We start from the raw sequence: 21,616 nt of genomic DNA, 5'->3' as shown, positions 1-21,616 counted from the left end.
TATGAGACAGACACTGGTGAGTGGCCGCTCCCATCTTGGTTTTAAAGTGCCGGTATCCAGGCAGTCTGGCGGTGCATCTGTGGCGAAGGGCGTGTGTGATAAAAGGCGGTGATCACTACAAGCTGATGTACGTGATTGGGGTAAACAGGGTAAATGCCGACCTCCGATCAGCTAACAACTGCCGAAATTGGCTCCGATATCGGGATCGGGACATCCCTACTAATTAGTATTGCACCAGTTTGGTTGTGCTAATTTGCATTGAGTTGTTTCTCTGATCAGTGAGGTAAGAACCCAGACTGTCTTTCTAAATTGTTACTGGTGTAATTGCTGGGGACATTCACGTTTTGTATATTTTTGAGTTTTGGCAAGTGGTTTGAGGAGCATTTGTGGTCCTGTTTAGTTTGACTCACTGGTTGCATATTTTTGTAATTTACTATGGTGTAAAAGTGGGTGGTCTCCCTTCTTTTGTCGTGAGTTTTGATGATGTTGGAGTGAGGTGACTGGGATAGGTGGAAACTCTGGTGAACAGGTAGAGAATGGCAATGAAAGGGCCGGAGGAAGAGGAAAGAATAATGAGAAGAATAAGAAGAGTGACATTATGATGATCCACAATAACACAATGACAAAGTCTCGCTACACATCAGATTGGATTATAACCTACTTATTTGTTCTTTATTTAGTTTGAAGAGATGTGGTTTGTCAGAGATCAGCACTGCTCCTCTGGTCTCAGCGCTGAAGTCCAACCCCTCCCATCTGAAAGAGCTGGACCTGAGCTACAACAAGAAGCTGAAGGATTCAGGAGTGAAGTTGCTGTGTGCTGGATTGGAGAGTCCAAACTGTAGACTGGAGACTCTAAGGTCAGTTCATGTATTTTGGTATTGTACAGTGAATATCTACCTAATTTAAATCCATAAATCCAAATTCATTAAATCCAGAACAAATCTTTTAAATTTCTATCAGTTCACTTGTTTTCAGGTTTTGTCTGAGCACAAACCACAACAACTCTTTGTCAGTCTGAACAGTTTGTCTCCAAATTTAGTCTGGACTCAAACTGGATCAATGTTTGTAATGGGCATGAAAACTCCTCACCTTCCGGCAAAATTTGCCATTTTGGAACCAAAATGGGTCACCTACATGATTTGTGCAGATCCGATGAGACAATATTTTGTCTGGTCCGGCCACTATTATAACCTCTTTGGTTTCATAATGAACCAAAAATATATTTACATTTATCGTGTGTTCTGTGCTAATGCTTGGTGTTTGGTGTTTGGTGTTTATTACCCCGAATAAACACCAATGAAGAAGCCCCCACCCCGCTGTACGCGTGCACGCTCACACACAGACATGCTAGTAGACATGCACCGTAAAGTTCACGGATCCATCCGAGACCTTATTATACATCCATGTCCCGATACTCACTGGCAACATTGTTTGTGGTAAGTAACGTTAAAACTAACGACACAGTATCCACTGGAGTTATCCACTAGTCAAGACACACTTTTATCTTTATCAATGTACCACAGCAACGGATAGCGTCACTGCAGAAGTTATCATTGATAATTAACGTGATAATTAACTGTTAGCTAAGTTAACAAACATGCCACTTTTTGTTCAAATGTAAATAAAAGATGAGTAATATTTTTTTCCACAATGATGCCTCTTGTACATCTTCTTATTATCTTTTGGGAGAAGCCTGTGTCATTTCCGGTAAAAAAAAAGACTTGCTGGTTGAATAAAAGTAACTTTAATTCAGAATTTGCCAGGGGTATGAATAATTTCGGGCTTCACTGTGTATATATATATATATATATATATATATATATATATATATATATATATATATATATATATATATATACATATTAGAGATGCACCAATTACAACTTTCTAGGCCGATTCCGATTTTCTTTGAGTTAGGCTAGCCGATTCCGATTTTAGCCGATTCCGATTTAATTTTTTCTAACCACTTTACAGCACACACAAATATTTATTTTCTATCTTTTCTTTAATAGAAAATGTTACATTTTGCATAGAACATAGAACATTTTTTAAATAGATAATTGATCGCTATAAAATGCAACTATATAAATTACTCCTGGTCAGCGGAAACCCTGCATGTGCACGTGTGGTGCTGATGTTGCATGATGTAAATCATGCGGCGCCCGAGTGCATTTGACCGGCATAAAATTGGCATATGTCAGACTGACCATCCGGTTGCCGGATATATATATCTATATATATATATAGATATATATTAGAGATGCACCGATTGACCGGCTGGTGACCGGAATTGGCCGATTTTCACATGATCGGCCATGACAGACATATATATATATATATGTGTGTGTGTGTGTGTGTGTGTGTGTGTGTGTGTGTGTGTGTATATATAGTACTTGTCTCGATCCTGCCGGTAGCTAGCTAGGCCTGTTAGCTGCACAGCGGCATTCAGGATGAGGGGGTTCAGCCACGTTTCGGTGATAATCATAACACAGCAGTTCCATGTGTAGTTGTTCGTTGCTATGCTGAGTTCCAGCTCATCCATTTTGTGTGCGATGGATCTGGCGTTGAGGAGGAGGCTTGGCAGTGGAGGTCTGTGTGGTAGTTTCCTTAGCCGGGCTAGCAGGTCCGACCGGCATCCTCGCTTCTGCTTTCTCTCAACAACAACAATCCACGGAGCGGCCGGTGGTCTGGCTATGTCCTCCGGGATGTTATGAGCCGCCTGGAAGGCTCTGGTAACAGCTGTGTTGTATCATAGTCCTATATTGATTAGTTCAGTGTGGTTGTACTTATTAGTAAGACCTCAACATGGGAATGTTAGAAAAACACAAACAAAAAACATGAATATACACCAACAGGAGAGCTAAGAGCCGCTGCACAATCACGCGCCGCCATCTTTGTCGTCCCTTCTACCACTCTACACTTTTAATGCGTGTTTTGAAGTGGGTTTTTTTTCGAAGTAATTTAAATACTCGATAACACAACAATCACAATATTATCGTAGACAATATATATCGCCCACCCCGAATATACTGTATGTGTGTGTGTGTGTGTGTGTGTGTGTGTGTGTGTGTGTGTGTGTGTGTGTGTGTGTGTGGAAAGAAAGCAATTATGTCTAAACTGCACTGCACATAAAACCAACAACTAATTTTAAACAATACTCATTTTAGATAAAATATCATTGATTAGGACAAAGTAATGTTGAGCTACACATTTAAAACATCAACACATCTGATTGGATTATAAATGGATTTGTATCTTCATTTATTCTTTATTCAGATTGGAGGGCTGCAGTTTGTCAGAGATCAGCTGTGCTCCTCTGGTCTCAGCTCTGAAGTCCAACCCCTCCCATCTGAGAAAGCTGGACCTGAACTTCAACAACCTGAAGGATTCAGGAGTGAAGCAGCTGTGTGCTGGATTGGAGAGTCCAAACTGTAGACTGGAGACTATGGGGTCAGTTCATGTATTTTGTTCTTCAGTGTATATTTATTAAATTTAAATCAATAACAGAAGTTTTACATTTCTATCAGTTCACTTGTACAACAACTCTGTTTTTAGTCTGTTTGTCAGTCTGAAGTCTGAAGTCAGTCTGAGTTTGTCTCCAGGAGGCTATTGCACAAAAGTAGAATTTATAAATCCAGGATAATTGATAAAGCGAGGCTTGACCCAGTCTAATCAGAGCATCCTGGCTCGGTGCATTTCACGAAGGCCAAGTCAGGCTGTGGAGCAGCGACTAGGTCGAGCCAGGCTGAAGTAATTCTGATACTGTAGATGCACGTTCACGGCTTTCCTTAACAGACCACGAGGTCGATCACGGATTTACTGATGCTGAAATGGAGAATATGCATTGTTTATACTTTACACAGAGTGAGCAGCAGCTTCTTATGGAAGTATGTTAACATGAAACAAATTATTTGTAAAAAAGCTGTAATGAAACAGAGAGAGACAGCGTGGCAGATGATCACAGACCGACTGAATGCGTAAGCAGCCTAAAAATATATTTACTGACCACTGCTCTGAATTGAAACCATCATAATCATACCATTCAAGGAGTTAGGCTACTAGTTATTTGCACAAATGAACAGTTGTACTCTTTGCCTTAAAAGTGAGCAGAAGACAGCCTAATGTTACACAGGAAATTTACCATGAAGCTCAATTACAATCACTAATCTACAATGCTAGAATATGATGCCTAGATATCTCTCTCTCACTCTGTCTCTCCCTCTCTCTGTCACTCTGTCTCCGTCTCTCTCTTTCTTTCTCCCTCTGTCTCTCACTCTCTCTCTCTGTCTCTCCCACTCTCTCACTCTCTCTCTGTCTCTCTTTCTTTCTCCCTCTGTGTCTCTCTCTCTCTCTCTCTCTCTCTCTCTCTCTCTCTCTCTCTCTCTCTCTGTCTCTCCCTCTCTCATTAACATTAACTTCCACTCCTCGCTTTTCAGGCAAAGTGTACATGTGGAAATAGCTGAATTCTGAAATCCAGAAACTATGAAGATAATTAAGTGATTAACTTAAGGCACACTGTAAACATGACTGTAACACAGTGTATTCATCAGTTATTTCTCCCCAGCTAAATATAAGGTCAACAACCATTGAGGTGTTAATAATTGTACAATCCTCCCAAATTCTACTCCCAGTTTACTGGAGTGAACACAAATCGTGTGCTCAGAATGCCAAATAAAATGCACATGGAAGAGGAACAAACACGGTCCTTTGTTAAAGAACACACAAAAGAAATTAAAGCTGCAAGCAGCGATGAACGCTGATATTACTGTGGCTGTCGAACACTGCACAAAAGATTTAGACTTAAATCCATGTAGTGCACAGCGTTGAAAATTATATTTTTCAAATTGTGCAGAATTTCCTTTGTCTACTATGTGGCTCTAGATAACACACTATACATTATATTGCTGTATATCATATTTAAACCACATCATGTAAATTTCAGCTAAATTTAAGGATTATCGTCAGGGCATACGTCCTGTTGCCAGTAGGTGGCACTATGATTATGACTCATTATTGATTATTGATTCCCTCAGGCCTGGTCTCTTAGCCTGACAAGCCAGACCCACATCCAGATGTTGGGTCTGGGAACTCACCATTGGCAGGGCTCAATCCAAGGGGCGGGATAAACGGTTGTCTTTCAAATTCCCTCTGCACTCATAGCCAACCAGAGCAACGCTAGATGATAGATTAAACTTTTACCGTATCTGGTCGGCAAAACTCCGAACACATTTTCCTTTTTTAACAAAGTCTTCCAGAGTCGCGGCCAAAGCCGATTCCAAAGACCGCTGTTCGCCAGCAGCAGGAGCCATCTTCTTTGTTTTCAAGTAGCAGGGAATTCACGTCGCAACTCTGCCGTCATTATGTTAAGCCCGCCCACCGACTCTATACACGATGTGATTGGCTTGACCAGAATTTGGTTTTTCCAGCTCGCAAGCCAACGGAGAGTTGCTAGACGACCCTGGTTGCAAATTACATTTGCTGCCGTTAGGGTGGTCTAGATTTCTAGGGTAATGGTCTCTGACTAAGCATAACAAATATGGGGTGGATTACACAATGTACACTAGAGTTACAAACAACTACCTGTTATGTGGTAATTTGACACCAAGCCACGCCCACACCGCTGGACAAAAGTGCAAAAGCTTCACCACTTAGCTTGGGCAACGTCTTTAGATTGGTCTGACCCATTTTGAAGTCAATTGAGTTAAATCTGTAGTAGGAGTTCGTTAAAGTAGCCTGCAAATGGTCAAAATCGTCCATAATTTGCACATTAATATTAATGGGTTTAGGGTATGGCTCCAAGAGGCTTTTTTGTAAATTTGGACAAAGTACATATGCTTACCAAATCTCATACGTATAGGTGAAACACACTGCAGGAGCTAGTTCTGTGAAATATTGTAGGCGGCGCTATTGAGCCAATTTACCCTAATCAGGCCTGAGACCCATGTGATTCATTCCAGGCCTGGGCTAACATATGTGAAAGATTTGGGGCAGATCAGACAATGTATGTTAAAGTTACAACAGCTTTTTGTGTCGTGATGTAACATCGAAGTTTGCCCTTCAACAAAAAATCACAATGTTCTAAATGAAGCATCATCAAGGTCTTAAGGCTTTCCTGAACACTTTTGAGGTGGATCTGGTCAACAAGTTAGGAAGAGGACATCAAAGTGTAACGACTAACTTCCTGTTGCCAGTTGGGGGCGCTATGATTATACCTGAATATTGACATGTATATCTTCAGGCCAGGACCCTTATACAGCCTGAGCAGTTTGGAACAGAATGGACAATGTACAGTCTAGTTACTAACCCCTTCCTGTTTCATGGCGAAGCATGAAAAATCAACGCCATGCCCCATCCACAACTTTTGGTGTGCACTAAAAAGCTTCGGAATTTAGCTTCGGCAAGGTCTTTAGATCATACTGACCAATTTTGAAGTTAATCGGATAAAATCTCTGGGAGGAGTTTGTTAATGTACAGCCCCTAAAAATACATATAAAACAACATATTCCTACCAAATGTCATGCTTCTACATAAAAGTTAAAGGAGGGGGCTTTAACTTTGAAAACTGATAGGGGGCGCTATCGCCAATTTGCGATGCCGAGACCCATATCAGATCGCAATTTTTACCAAGTCTGACAGGCAGACCAATTTTCGTGCATTTTTGAGTAGCCCAAGTACCTCAAAACTACGCTAAAACGCATAGAATAATAATAATAATAGAAAGAAGAAGAAGAAACATTTTAATTTCAATAGGGCCTTCGCCTACCAATGCTGTCAGTGCTCGGGTCCTAATAAATCAACTAAAATAATTAAAGGTGTATTGGGCTCTGACCAGTCTGGTATATATGACTAGTCTATATCCTCGACCTTCCACTTCCTGGGATTGCTGCCGGAAAATTACGCCTTATGTCCTTTTTTTCGAACAGATGTCCGTCCCCTTCCTCTGTCTCTGTGTTGGCGTTCTAACCTCTGGTGGATTTGTGAGGACTATGGTTAACTGCTCCTCAGATCTCTGCAGGGTAAATCCAGACAGCTAGCTAGACTATCTGTCCAATCTGAGTTTAAACTGCAGACATAAGGCTGATATTTATCAGGTAAAATCCCCTTCAGAACTGATGACATTAAAACAGTTTCAAATTAAGTTTTTAGAGTGTCATCTCAAATTTTAAAAGTAAGAAAATAAGATTCAAACATTTGAAAATGCCATCTGTACGTCACATTTACAGTTTACACTTAACACTGTTAGTAGTTAATTTCATACATAACTATTACACACATTTAACTAATGAAACAATGAGAGAAAGGCTTGCAATATAATTTCCCATGCCTCTCAAATACGGGTGCAACAGATCACAAAACTCACGGTTTAGTTCACGGTTTTGAGTCACGGATCGGATACATTTTCGGATCAGCACAAAAAAGGGGGAAATTTAAATGATTTAAAAAAGTGTAATAACTTTTACCAAGAATTACTTCTTTCACCAGTAAATTGCTGTTAAAAGACAAAAACAGATGAGAAAAGGGTATTTTACAATAAATTTGAACGCACCACGAGATTTACCAGTTTTAAGTGAACACAACATTTATTCCCGTCTGTTTAGTTTTTCTGACAACAGCAGTGACCATAGAGCTAGTTTGAGTCTTTCAGCTCATAGCTTTAGCAGCAGACTGTTGTACGTCCCGGTGCTGGAATCCTCTACAGTGAAATACAGTCACACTTTACACCGTGTAACTGTCAGCATTTTAACCGTGTTTAATCCAGTTACTACAGGAGCTAACAGTAGGCTAACGTTAACGTCTGTTTCGGAGCATCAGAAAGCAGCGCAGATATTTAGGAGGCACCGTAATGAGGCACCGAAGCCAGATTTTAACATGCACCGTTAACATGAACAGAAGATTGCGTTGCCTGTATCTTTTCACGCCAAACGCGCTTGAGGAAAGCGGTCGCACAACAGGTGAAATGTTGTGTTGAGCAAGAACGTAGTGTTTAAACTTTATGGAGACATCCTAATAGAATACTGGCGTCTTTTGAAATAAGATTTTCCAGTTTTGAAAGTTTGGACTTGTTTTTATATATTAAAAAACAAACAAACAAATAACAGGTGATTGCCAAAGGAGGCAACTGACTCAATCTGGTTGCCAATGGCAACCATTACTGTCGAGCCCTGCAAACACACGCACACGCACACGCACACACACACACACACACACACGCACATTTCCTGTGATCTGCTGTCATGGTTGGTCACTCTGAACTCAACTAAGGATGTTAAATATCTCTGTAACTTAGTTAGCATGGCCTTATGAATGATGACAGGTATGATGACGTCTTTTAGGACCTTTACTGAGGACAGAGGGAGTCGGATGCTGTACAGGTTGGAAAGCCTCTTGAGCTAAATCTGTCATCTGTGATATTGGGCTGTATAAATAAAATGGACTTGACTATGAATGTAGGGAGAGTCAGATTTGAACTGTTAGATTAGTTTCTATGATTAGTGTCCACGTGAGGATAGTGGTGTTTTCTAGAGCTGTACAGGAAGTGAACTAATTAAAGAGCAGATGTGTTCAGAAGACTCATCTCTACCTGAAACATTAGGATGTTAGTGAAGATAAGCTACACTTCATTCACAAGACAATGAAACATGTTGATTTATAATAAACTTTAATAAGATGATCCTGTTTAACCTGTCAACATTACAGCTTACTGTGTGTAATTATTGTAAATGTATTACATTTAGTAAACACGTCTAATTCATGTCAATGCAGCAGAGTAATGTTGAGCTACAGATTTAAAACCTTAATATAACTGAATAACACTAAATAATTCACTCCAAAGTCTTTATTGAAGTAGCAGCATGTTGTCATTAATATTAATTAGAGCTCTTTTTCACTTTTTGTATTTTACAGTTTTTATCCTGATCCTGTTGTGTTCAGGTGTTTCTGTTTTCTAAACCTTCTTCAGCTCTGAACAGATTATTAAACTTTGAATGATTTCAAGCAGGAACATTGTCTTCTAAAGTTACATCATTTATTCTTTATTCAGATTGTGGGGCTGCGGTTTGTCAGAGATCAGCTGTGCTGCTCTGGCCTCAGCTCTGAAGTCCAACCCCTCCCATCTGATGGAGCTGAACCTGAGCTTCAACCAGCTGAAGGATTCAGGAGTGAAGCTGCTGTCTGGTTTTCTGGAGAGTCCAAACTGTAGACTGGAGACTCTGGAGTAAGTTCACTGACTCTCTGTAAATATTATAGATCTAATATGTTTAACAATTGAATTTGAATTCATGTACAAACATAACTCACATCCATAAAGTTATAAATGTTCTTTTTGTTCATATTTTAGTTTCTTGTAGTAAATTTAATCTGCAGTCAGAAGAGACTTTAGTCTGGCTATCACCATCAGGCTGGTTTAGTCTAAAGAGACTTGTGTTTGTTAAAGAAACTGTAGAAAATGTCCAGTTAGTTGTTAAAGTACATTTTTTTTTATAATTGTTGGTAAATGGTCACATATGGTTTTAAATTGCTAATGTTTACCTGCTGAAGTAGAAATATTAATTTGTTTCTGTTAATTTCAGTGTTTTCACAACTGTCTGATCAATGATATTGATTTTTCAGAACACAGCTGTTTAGAGGATGAATATAGTATTGATCCTTTATTGGCTGACATGATGATGATCCACAATGACAAAATCTCTCTACTCATTTTAGGGGGAATTTCATTGATTAGGACATAGCAATGTTGAGCTACACATTTAAAACATCGACACATCTGATTGGATTATAAATAGATTTTTATCTTCATTTATTCTTCATTCAGATTGGAGCGCTGCGGTTTGTCAGAGATCAGCTGTGCTGCTCTGGTCTCAGCTCTGAAGTCCAACCCCTCCCATCTGAAAAAGCTGAACCTGAGGAGCAACAGCCTGAAGGAGTCAGACGTGAAGCAGCTGTGTGATCTGAAGGAGAGTCCAGACTGTAGACTGGAGACTCTGCAGTAAGTAGAGGGTTGGATTCAGTCCATGCTGGTTTCAGCAGTATCAAACTAAACCCAGTTAGTATCAAAGCAAAGATCCAGTATTTTCTGTAAACCTCCAACCTTGTCAGTGAAGCTGTGAGAGGAGAGAGAGAACAGTCAGCCAATCAGGCTGTCTGTTCTCTCTGAACCCAACAGCAGTAAATCATCATTAAAGTGAGCAGTGAACGTCTCTCTGTTTCTGCAGTAATGATGCGTTCAGGACTCTCAGCAGTTTATTTCCACTGTGTACTTCAGTGAAATCTGCAGAGTCAACAGACTTGATGCCCAAAGTCTCTGCAGGTCTGTGAGCTTCACTCCAACACGTTAACATGAGAGCTGAGAGGAAGCAGGCTGCCTACACAGCCGCTCCACTTGGTGTCTGAACAGGACTGAAGTCTGACTGACAGCTGATGAAGGGAGTCTCTGGAAACACTCATTCATCACAGCGGTGATAATGTCATCACTGCATTATTTTATTTATTTTATTCCAGGTGAAGGTTACAGGGGTCAGTAGCCTGGATGCCAGCTGAACTTAGCCCCCCCACAACATTTGAGGTTGGGAAGTTCGGTCTGGACTGTAACGGTATATGGTCGTGTGAGAATGACTGAAGAGAGAGAGCGTGTTGAGTTCTGTTGACAGTTGAGTTCCGTTGCTCTGATTGGTTGTAGGTCTATCCGTTGCTCTGATTGGTTGTAGGTCTATCCGTTGCTCTGATTGGTTGTAGGTCTATCCGTTGCTCTGATTGGTTGTAGGTCTATCCAATTGAGTGCAGAGACATTTTCTTTCCTGGTTCTGTTGAACCGTGCCCCATAATCACAGCCCAGTGGAGCAGAATCAGACTCATATTCTGACTAGAATCTGAGTATGACCACGTCAGGCTAAGTGGTCAGTGTTTCCCACAGAATTAGATTCTATTTGCAGTGGTAGCTAACCCGGGGTGGGGGGTGCACACGCGGAAAGAGGTGCAGACTTCTTATATTAATTGTACTGCAAATATTTTTGGCAACTTAAATAGCTTAAATAGACAATCTGCCCCCAGTCCCATCCTCAAGGCTATAAGGGTGCCGGGGCAGTCACAGCACACAATGTCATCTTTCAACTAACAACAACAACATAAATTTGCTCTTTGACAAAACTAAAGATACCACAAGTTGTAATTCTGTTTAACAGCCAGATGCTGTTCACCTCTTGGTGACAAAAAAATAAACTAATTGTTTCTGTATATGTTGTTAACTTGTTGAACATGAACAATATTCTAATGTTTGCAACTTACCCAATTACCCTAGTGGGGATTGTTTTGTGTCTCTGACACATAAAATAACAATAACAACATAACAAGTGTAATGTTTTCTATTTTGAAATATTGATAAATAAATAGTCAGTGATGTTGAATAGCCTGTAGGCCTACAGTAGTGTAACGGACCGTCCCTACAGTTCAGCAGACATGTGAACCGTGGATTCATTGTAAATGTAACCATCATAGTGTGAAATACAGTTTAACTGATGCTGTTACGTGAACGGGGCTCAGCAGAGAGGTGGAGAGAGACGACGTCTCTGCAGCTTATTCAGGGAGTCAGGTCAATGCTGCTAAAGCACTCACAACAAAGAGTTTCATGTGTAGGCTCCTCCCATATGGCTCGCATCAGGAGTTAAAATGAACTGTACCAAAACACGGAAAGGACTTAACGTGACATAGGAGACGTTTTTATTTTTACAGGATATGAAACTGTCTCAATGTAATACTGATAGACGCCAGGACAGCCCGCCGCGCAGACAGACAGCAGACAGACAGACAGCAGACAGACAGACAGCAGTCGGAGCTCCGTGGACGGAGAGCTCTGCGTCCGTCAGCAGCGGTTTCTCGCTGCGCCGCCGGTCCCCAGAGCAGCATGGTCACCTGGAGAGTCCGGTACAGTCTGACTCTGCTAACGGAGATACCATCAGCTCTATACAGCGGAGCGTTCAGATCAGTCAAATCAGCGCCAGCAGCATACAGTAGTGACTGTGGATGAGAGGGAGGCTGGCTGCTGAAAATCAGACGTTTTGGAGCTCATGATATTTCTTTGGCGCCGGCTAAAACCTCTTTAAAGGGCGCCAAAACTTTCTCTATGCAGGAAAAACCCTGAATAAATACTGATAATAATAAGAGAGATAAGAGAGAGAATATACGGCGGTCAACATTGATTGTGTGGCGGGCCACCACAAATATATCAATGTCTGGGAAACACTGGGGGTACATATGTCTTGTAATATGACATATAATGTACACAATAATCTTTGGTTAGTTAATATTTACTGTCTTCTATCATATGTTCAAGCTGGTCACTTCAGCTTCACACTAGAGGCTGGATAGCCCATTAAATATATGTGTTAGATTATTATGAATTATTTGTAGGCTTCAGTACTTATGATATCTACAGGTAATGTTTAATTGAATATACACAGAAGGGAAGATTTCTCCATTCTCAGCTGAGGTGGACAGCATAGAGCTGCAGTGTTTTACCATTGTACTTTACACTGCATACATTAGCCTAGCAGCTAGCAGAGTTTCCCTCGGCTCATAGCTTAATACCGTTAACCACCATACTGTTGTGATACGTTGTTCTTCACCACGGTATGAAAACTACATACAGTCACAGCTCTATTTATCTCTTCTGTTGTCTTCTTCTCTCATCAGATGGGGGTCTGCGTACGTGTGATCAGAAGGAGGATGTTGGAGGATCAGCTGAGTCCTGATGATCCGAGATCTTGAAGCAGCAGCATCACCTCTAACTGGGCCATGTTACTGGGAGGTAGAGTGGAGAGACTGACTGAGGCTCTGCACGGTTCATCATTAGCAATGACACGTGGCCATGAAAGAAGTATGTCGGGCAAGTTGATTGGCCGACATCAGCCTCTCCTGGTCAGTGACGGTGGCTCTGTCTACATCAGAATCAGCTGACTCAGCATACGTCAGACTACAGAGTGGAGCCAAGTGTGTAGAGCATATGTTTGCTAACATTTCACATTTTAACATCAATGGTAAACTTCACTGTCGTCGCTGCAGGACAGTCACCTGTTTGTCAGATAAACTTAACTGCACCGCCCGCTGAAACAACCGTTACCTCACAGAGCCCTCACACACACACTCTCTCTCACACACACACACACACACACACACACACACACACACACACACACACACACATTCTCTCTCTCTCTCTCTCACTCACACACACACACACACACACACACACACACACACTTTAACCCCGTGCTAATAGGGAAGAGTTGGCTCAAGGAGGCCGACAGAAGAAGCTCTCAGTGAATGAAAAAGAACTGATATGAATGTAATCAAATTAATAAATTAGTTTGTTGTTTGGACAAATCATTCTGTATTTACAATTAATACAATCTGATGACAAAGTGTTCTATGTTTTCCAGGCCAGTGATCTGGATTATTTTGATATATATTTTGTCCCGTTGAACACTGGGCTCCTCCAGCTGGACATGATTGATTCAGATCTTGTGAAGCCAGAGTGACTCAGCAGATTAGGACAGCAGAACTGTAGATTTACAGTCATTTAAACTGCCCTCAGGTTATATTCCTGTTAAGTCTGCCTATCTCTGGATCTCTTTGTGTTGCGTCTCCACGCTGTTGAATGATGAACTGCTGTTAAAGTTGATAATATTCTGTAACTTGAAGGTTGATGTCAGAACTCAGAAGTCTGCCAGTAAGTTTAATTCTCATTCTCATCAGTGCTGGATTATATTTCTGTATATTTGTTCTTTCTTCTGTATGTTTACGTTCTTATTTCATATGAGTCATTACATCCTGTATCACTGTAATAAAAGTATGAAAATGGGGATCAACCCAACATCACTTTCTCTAAATGCCACATCCTTCAAATCAAAGAGAGCAGGTCTAAATCAACTGTTGGCTTTGGGCCCCTTAGATGTCAGAGCTGCCATTAAATGTGGAAAGTCCAGTTCAGACCAAAGACCAGCGGAGACTTTAGTCTCCTTGTTAGTCTCCGGTCTGCAGAGCTCTGAAAGCTGCCAGTTTCAACCAATCAGACGAGACGCTGTATCATCTCCATAGAAACCACTCTCTAGAGAGAGAGAGAGAGAGAGAGAGAGAGAGAGAGAGAGAGAGGAGAGCGAGAAGGAGGACGTCTGCTCTAACTTCAGTCTTTTTGTAGCTGGATATCATTTGTAGCATATTAAAATATGAATGAGGAGAGTGATAGTGAGATTATTTGTAGCATATTAAAATATGAATGAGGAGAGTGATGGTGAGATTATTTGTAGCATATTAAAATATGAATGAGGAGAGTGATAGTGAGATTATTTGTAGCATATTAAAATATGAATGAGGAGAGTGATAGTGAGATTATTTGTAGCATATTAAAATATGAATGAGGAGAGTGATGGTGAGATTATTTGTAGCATATTAAAATATGAATGAGGAGAGTGATAGTGAGATTATTTGTAGCATATTAAAATATGAATGAGGAGAGTGATAGTGAGATTATTTGTAGCATATTAAAATATGAATGAGGAGAGTGATAGTGAGATTATTTGTAGCATATTAAAATATGAATGAGGAGAGTGATAGTGAGATTATTTGCTACAGCTGCATTTCTAGTAGAGATGAAACAGAGAAAACTATGTTTTATTTCTCTGATTCTAACGCTGCTCAATATCAATATTAACTTGTGAAAGTATTGAAGTATTTGCAGTATTAGAACTGTGTGTCTGACATCTGGACAACATGTTGAGCTTGTGTTTACAATTTCTATTAAAATGAAAACCATGAAGTTTATAAAGTAGCGGTTAGCCTTTACGTTACGTGTTGTAGTAAACAAAGGATTTTAACTTTTACAAGTTTGATAAAAACGTCAGTTTTCTTTCATAAGTTCACCTGTTCTGTGTTTTTCATGTTGTCCACTTTTAAGATTTATTCTTCAGACATTAGATGTTTTTCTCCGCTGTAACTGTCAGACACTGTATGAAATATTATGGGATGTTGTGTGTGAATATATAGAATCACTGACAGTATATGAGTTCTGTATTTCATCCTTTCACTGTCTCTCTGTCTCTATAGAAACGTGGAATCTGCAAAGCTCAGGACAAGCACTTTCTATTGAGACAAAACACACACACACACACACACACACACACACACACAGACACACACACGTGCACGCACGCGCACGCACACACACACACACACACACACACACACTCTCTCTCACACACACACAGACACACACACACACTCTCACACACAGACACACACACACACACACACACACACACACACACAGACCCACACACTCACACAGAGAGACACACAGACACACACTCACACACACACACACACACAATCACACACACACAGAGACACACACTCACACACACACACTCTCACACACAGACACACACACTCACACACACACATACACACACAGACACACACACTCACACACACACACACACACACACATAGACACACACACACACACACACATAGACACACACACACTCACACAGAGACACACACACACAGACACTCACACACACACACACACACACACACACACACAGAGACACAGAGACACACACACACACACACACACACACACACACACAGAGCAGAATCAGCAGACGTGTCAGGATGAAGGGAAAGCGTCGAGGCAGCAGAAAGTGTTAAAGCTGATCTTTTGTCCCGTGGGCCGGGACCTCGCCCCTCGCTCCGTATAAATTGGGCTGTCCAACTTTTTCTCTGTTACACTGTGTGTGTGGTTGTGGGCCAGGTTGGAAAACAGTCAGTGGGCAAAGATGTCGCAGTACTCTGGAAAGGTGAGTAACAGGGGGGCAGCAGCAGAAACACAGGCTTAAATCTGGAGGTTCAGCTGCTCGGTGGACACACACACACACACTGGGAACACACACACACACACACACACACACACACACACACACACACGTACACACAAGTAGACATTAATTCCAAAATTTAATTCAAATTCATGTCAAAAGGTTTTGCGTTTCTCTTCTTAGCGTCACCTGCGTTTAAATTGCTTAGTTTTTAAATGGAGTTTGGTGTGAAGTTCTTTCTGTGCTAGTTCTGAGGGAAAATATTCCGTTTATTTATACATTTTTAATTTCAGGATGACAGCGTCTTGTGTTAGAGAAAAGTTGCATCTTGTATATGTTTCTCTTCTACAGATAAATTATTATTTAAAGTCTGGTTCAGGTGTTAAAATCCTGCTGCTAAACTGGGACGTAACCAGCTGCAGAACATAGATTCAGTTTCCAGCTTCCTGCTTTATTTTAATATTTATAAATATTTAAATTAATTTGACACAAAAGCCAGTGAGTTGATCTTCCAAGTAACTGGGAACAGGAACGGGAACCTACAGTTAAGTCTGGATACGGGAGATCTAATGATACAGCAGAGAGGACGGAGATGTCCCGCCCTCTGAGGTTTGAGCCAATAGCAGTCGAGTTGCTGGACAACTGTCACATTCTGTTAGAACTTAATAATTAATTCAGGGAAAAAGTTGAAATTATTACAGTCGGATCAGACACATCATTCATAAATTTCGACATTTATGTTGCATCACACACACACACACACACACACAAACACACACAAACAAACAGAGACACACACGGACACACATGGACACACACACAGAGACACAGACACACTCTCACTCACACACACAGACACACACTCACATACACACACTCACATAGACACACATGGACATACACACCCAGAGTCAGACACACACACACACAGACACACACACACACACACACACACACACACACACACAGTGTGAGCAGCAGGATGAAAGCTGAATCAGATTGATCACCGTGTGTGTTTCTTTGTTCCAGATCACCTTCTACGAGGGAAAATGTTTCACCGGCAGGAAGCTGGAGGTGCGAGGAGACTGTGATAACTTCCAGGACCGCGGCTTCATGAACAGGTGACACACACACACACACACACACACACACACACACACACACACACACACACACACACACACACACACACAAACACACACCTCTTCCCTCGGGAAGGAAGTCAAGCTGTAGCTGACTCTAGTTCTCTTGCTCCAGTCTGTAAACTCCTTCAAATCACTTTTTAAAACTCATTTTTATAGACTTGCTTTCATGTGATGTCTCTTTATTTAGTTTATTCTACTTATTAATTTTATAGCTTTCAACCTTTTTATTAGCATCATTTTATTCATCTTCTCTCTGCTATGTTTTGCGTCTTTTGTCCTCTTGGTTTTATCATTATATTATATATATATATATATATATATATATATATATCTTCCATTACACATACTATACACTATATATACTATATACTATATATACCATATACTATATATACTATACACTATATATACTTTACACTATATATACTATATACTATATATACCATATACTATATATACTATACACTATATATACTATATACTATATATACCATATACTATATAACCCGTTCAGCCTCCTTTATCCATATGTATCTGTATCTCTGGTTCTGTATGTATTGCTTATTTTTATTCATGTTTAATATGTGTGTGTGTGTGTGTGTGTGTGTGTGTGTGTGTGTGTGTGTGTGCGCGTGTGTGTGTGTGTGTGTGTGTGTGTGTGTGTGTGTGTGTGTGTGTGTGTGTGTGTGTGTGGATGCACCAATCACCGAGGCAGGTTCCACGTAACGGTGCAGATCCATTATTGCGACAGGACTAAGGCGTGGTGTCGTGACGCCTCCCCTCATTGATGGGCGTTCTCTTATCATGGTTGATGCTCCACGCCCCTGACAGCGTGGCAGCTGATTGGACGAACGTGTCACGTGGGTCTGGCAACTCCTGAATTTCCAAAGCAATAATTGCGGCTCGTTCGGAATACGATCTCATATTGGACTAAAATAGTTCACCGAAACGTGTTTCTGAAAACATTTGAAGAGAGAAATAGGCCGTGCAGTTGCTGAATCTGTCTTCATTTCAGATCAACAAAGGTCAGTTTAAAAGATTTCCGTCTACTTCTACTGGATAGTCGCGTAGCGTTCAACGGATTAATTTGCATAAAGATGGGCATCGCCTTCCCAGGATGCTTTGCGGGCGCGTTGATGGTCGCTTGACGTCACCCATAGTAATAAAGTGGAGTGCAGCGCGACAGAAGCGTCCCACGGCCAGGTGGATCTGCACCGTGAGGTGACCGCCCTGTGGCAGTAAACGTCTGTAGTATTTCCCTCTGGATCGGCTGCTTCTGTCTCTACACAGCTTCATAAATTCACCTTTTAAAGTTAAATATCAAAATGTTCACAACAAACTCAGCTTTCTGTAACGTGACGCCCAAATCTGTCCCAGAGCGACGTGTGAAGAGAGAATTTGGCGCTAAAGCTGAAACGTTGATGTTGGAGTTTGGACAGGTGGATGATAACTAAAGCCCCCTGCTGTGTTGGGACCCCCTAACGGTCTCTGGGTGTGTCTCAAAGCCCCCTGCTGTGTTGGGACCCCCTAACGGTCTCTGGGTGTGTGTCTCAAAGCCCCCTGCTGTGTTGGGACCCCCTAACGGTCTCTGGGTGTGTCTCAAAGCCCCCTGCTGTGTTGGGACCCCCTAACGGTCTCTGGGTGTGTGTCTTAAAGCCCCCTGCTGTGTTGAGACCCCCTAACGGTCTCTGGGTGTGTCTCAAAGCCCCCTGCTGTGTTGGGACCCCCTAACGGTCTCTGGGTGTGTGTCTCAAAGCCCCCTGCTGTGTTGGGACCCCCTAACGGTCTCTGGGTGTGTCTCAAAGCCCCCTGCTGTGTTGGGACCCCCTAACGGTCTCTGGATGTGTGTCTTAAAGCCCCCTGCTGTGTTGAGACCCCCTAACGGTCTCTGGGTGTGTCTCAAAGCCCCCTGCTGTGTTGGGACCCCCTAACGGTCTCTGGGTGTGTCTCAAAGCCCCCTGCTGTGTTGGGACCCCCTAACGGTCTCTGGGTGTGTGTTTTCAGGGTGAACTCTATCCGTGTGGAGAGCGGAGCCTGGATCTGCTACGACCACCCCGACTTTAAGGGCCAGCAGTACATCCTGGAGCACGGCGAGTACCCCGAGTTCCAGAGGTGGAACTCCCACAACGACCACATGGGATCCTGCAAGCCCATCCGCATGGTAAACACACACAGGGTTATACTGTATATATATATATATATATATATATATACATATATATATATATATATACACACACATACAGGGTTACACATCTCATATTTAAAGACAGGGTTTCCCTGTTATGAAGCCAAGACAATGAAACTAAAAGACTTAGACTCTCAGATCTAATGATTGGAGTCGGTCCCAGTAGACTTCTTTAGCCTCTTTGAGTGTTATTTATTTATCTGCTCTAGCTTTTTCCAGCGTTTTAGACAGATATGGTAATAATAACGGTCCAAAATGATGTGGAACTGCATTTTTTAATTGAAAAACGTCACATTTTGTGGAGGGATTCACTCCTAAACACCCTGTCCAATACGTGAAAACCCTGTTTAAATGGAGAGGAAGTGATGCTAATCAAATAAACAGTTAGAATTATATTCTGTTAGAAAGGTCAGAAGTTACACTTTAGTTTGACACCATTCAATGAACTGAAATGATCAAAATAATCATTTATTTTATGTGTTTACACAGATATTCTGATAGAACGTTGACACAGTTCTGTTACACGACAAAGTTTAATTTGTGTGTCTGTGTGTGTCTGTGTGTGTGTGTGTGTCTGTGTGTGTGTGTGTGTGTGTGTGTGTGTGTGTGTGTGTGTGTGTTTCAGCATGGAGAGCACTACCGCATCGAGCTGTTCGAGGCCTGTAACTTCTCAGGTCAGTGTGTGGATATCTGCGACGACTGTCCCTTCCTGCAGAGCCGCGGCTTCTCCAAGAGCTGCATCAACTCAGTCAGGGTCTACGGAGACGGAGCGTGAGTCTAACACACACACAGAGACACACACACACACACACTATCTTTGTGGGGACCCATCACTGACATAATGCATTCCCTAGCCCCTTACCCTAACCTTAACCATCACCACTAAATACCTAACCTTAACCCTTACCCTCACCCTAACCATAACCTAATTCTAACCCTAATCCTAAAACCAAGTCTTAACCCTCAAACACACCTTTAACCTTGTGGGGTCCAGCATTTTGGACCCCACAAGGCTGTCGGGACCCCACAAGTATACTGGACTCCCGGTTTTAGACCCCACGAATGTAGTTAAACAAGAACACACACACAGAGACACACATACACACACACACACACACCACTCTAAATACATCATTTAGGTTCTTTAAACAGTTGATGGTTTGATGCTCTGATCTGTGAATCCTACCTGATAGTAAAGTGAATATGTTTGATGACAGTAAAGTATATATATATATATATATATATATATATATATATATATATATATATATATATATATATGTTTGTTGTTGTTGCTAATGTGTGTTCTCTGCGTGTGCAGCTGGGTGATGTACGAGGAGCCTAACTTCCGTGGTCGTATGTACATCGTTGAGCGTGGCAACTACTGCAGCCATAACGAGTGGCAGGCCCAGAACCCCAACATCCAGTCCATCCGCAGGGTCGTCAACTACTTCTAAACCCCGCCCCCCCCCCCTCCCCCAACACTGTAATCATGTACAATAAATAAACCAATCAGAGAAGACAACTGGTTTTTTATCAAACACTTTGTCTATGTGTTGTTTTGTGTCGACTCAATACAAGGACGCAACATCGGGGGGGTTGAGATCAACTGTCTCGGGAGGGGGGGGGACATGTCTACATGGATTTAAATAAGAGACAAAAACATCAGAAAAATTGTCCCAAAAAAAGAGACAAAAACGTTGAAAGAAGTGACAAAAAGCTGCAAAAACGCCAAAAGGCAACAAACAGCCAGAGTGAGAGCAGAAAGTGACAAAAATGTCAGAAAAAGCTTAAAAAATACAGGGATAAAATCAACAGAAACATTTAAAATATGTGTGGAAAAAAAATTCGACAAACATTAAAAAAAATTGCCTGAAAGCAATTTACATAAACATAAGAAAAAATGACAAAAAAATAGAAAAAAATGTCAGAAAAAAATGATAAAAAAAAAACTTCAACAACAAATCTTTGAAAAAATGTGCCCAAAAAAAATCTTGAAAAAGTTATAAAAACATGGAAGAAATAGTTGGAAAAAAACAAAAAAAAGACTTCTGAAAAATCCCAGTTTCTTTAATTCGTCCTAGAGCTGGATGATTAATCGGAAAGTTATTGAAATTGAAATTGTGAAGCTGTTATCGACATATTTTATTTTAACCCCCCAACTAATACATTAGTACACACACACACACACACACACACACACACACACACACACACACAGTAACACACACATTTTATCAAGTGAAGCACTTTGTGACTTTGTCTGTAAAAGGTGCTAAATCAAATAAACTTATTATCTTATTATTTCTACGTGTTGGCAAGGCTGCGTATATTTAAATATCTAAACTTACTGCAGTGACTCGCTGCTATAACTGAAATTACAAAGGTTACAGACATATGGTTTTTCTCCCAAC

At 41.2% G+C, this 21,616-nt stretch overlaps 2 protein-coding genes across 2 annotated transcripts in view; one reads left to right on the top strand and one right to left on the bottom strand.

Moving 5' to 3' along the window:
* Positions 1-21,616, bottom strand: part of LOC116057839 (protein NLRC3-like) — a 556,293-nt gene that overhangs the window by 100,740 nt on the left and 433,937 nt on the right. The gene's annotated exons all lie outside the window — the stretch shown is intronic.
* Positions 15,759-20,687, top strand: crygn2 (crystallin, gamma N2). The gene is made up of 5 exons (XM_031310445.2): positions 15,759-15,851; positions 16,899-16,990; positions 19,019-19,175; positions 19,828-19,973; positions 20,524-20,687. Exons 1-5 carry the CDS (start codon positions 15,831-15,833, stop codon positions 20,657-20,659), a joined length of 552 nt encoding a protein of 183 aa, XP_031166305.1. The 5' UTR covers positions 15,759-15,830; the 3' UTR covers positions 20,660-20,687.

This window comes from Sander lucioperca, chromosome 23 (assembly GCF_008315115.2).
Source record: "Sander lucioperca isolate FBNREF2018 chromosome 23, SLUC_FBN_1.2, whole genome shotgun sequence".
Lineage (NCBI taxonomy): Eukaryota > Metazoa > Chordata > Actinopteri > Perciformes > Percidae > Sander > Sander lucioperca.
This window is presented reverse-complemented; position numbering and strand designations above follow the sequence as displayed.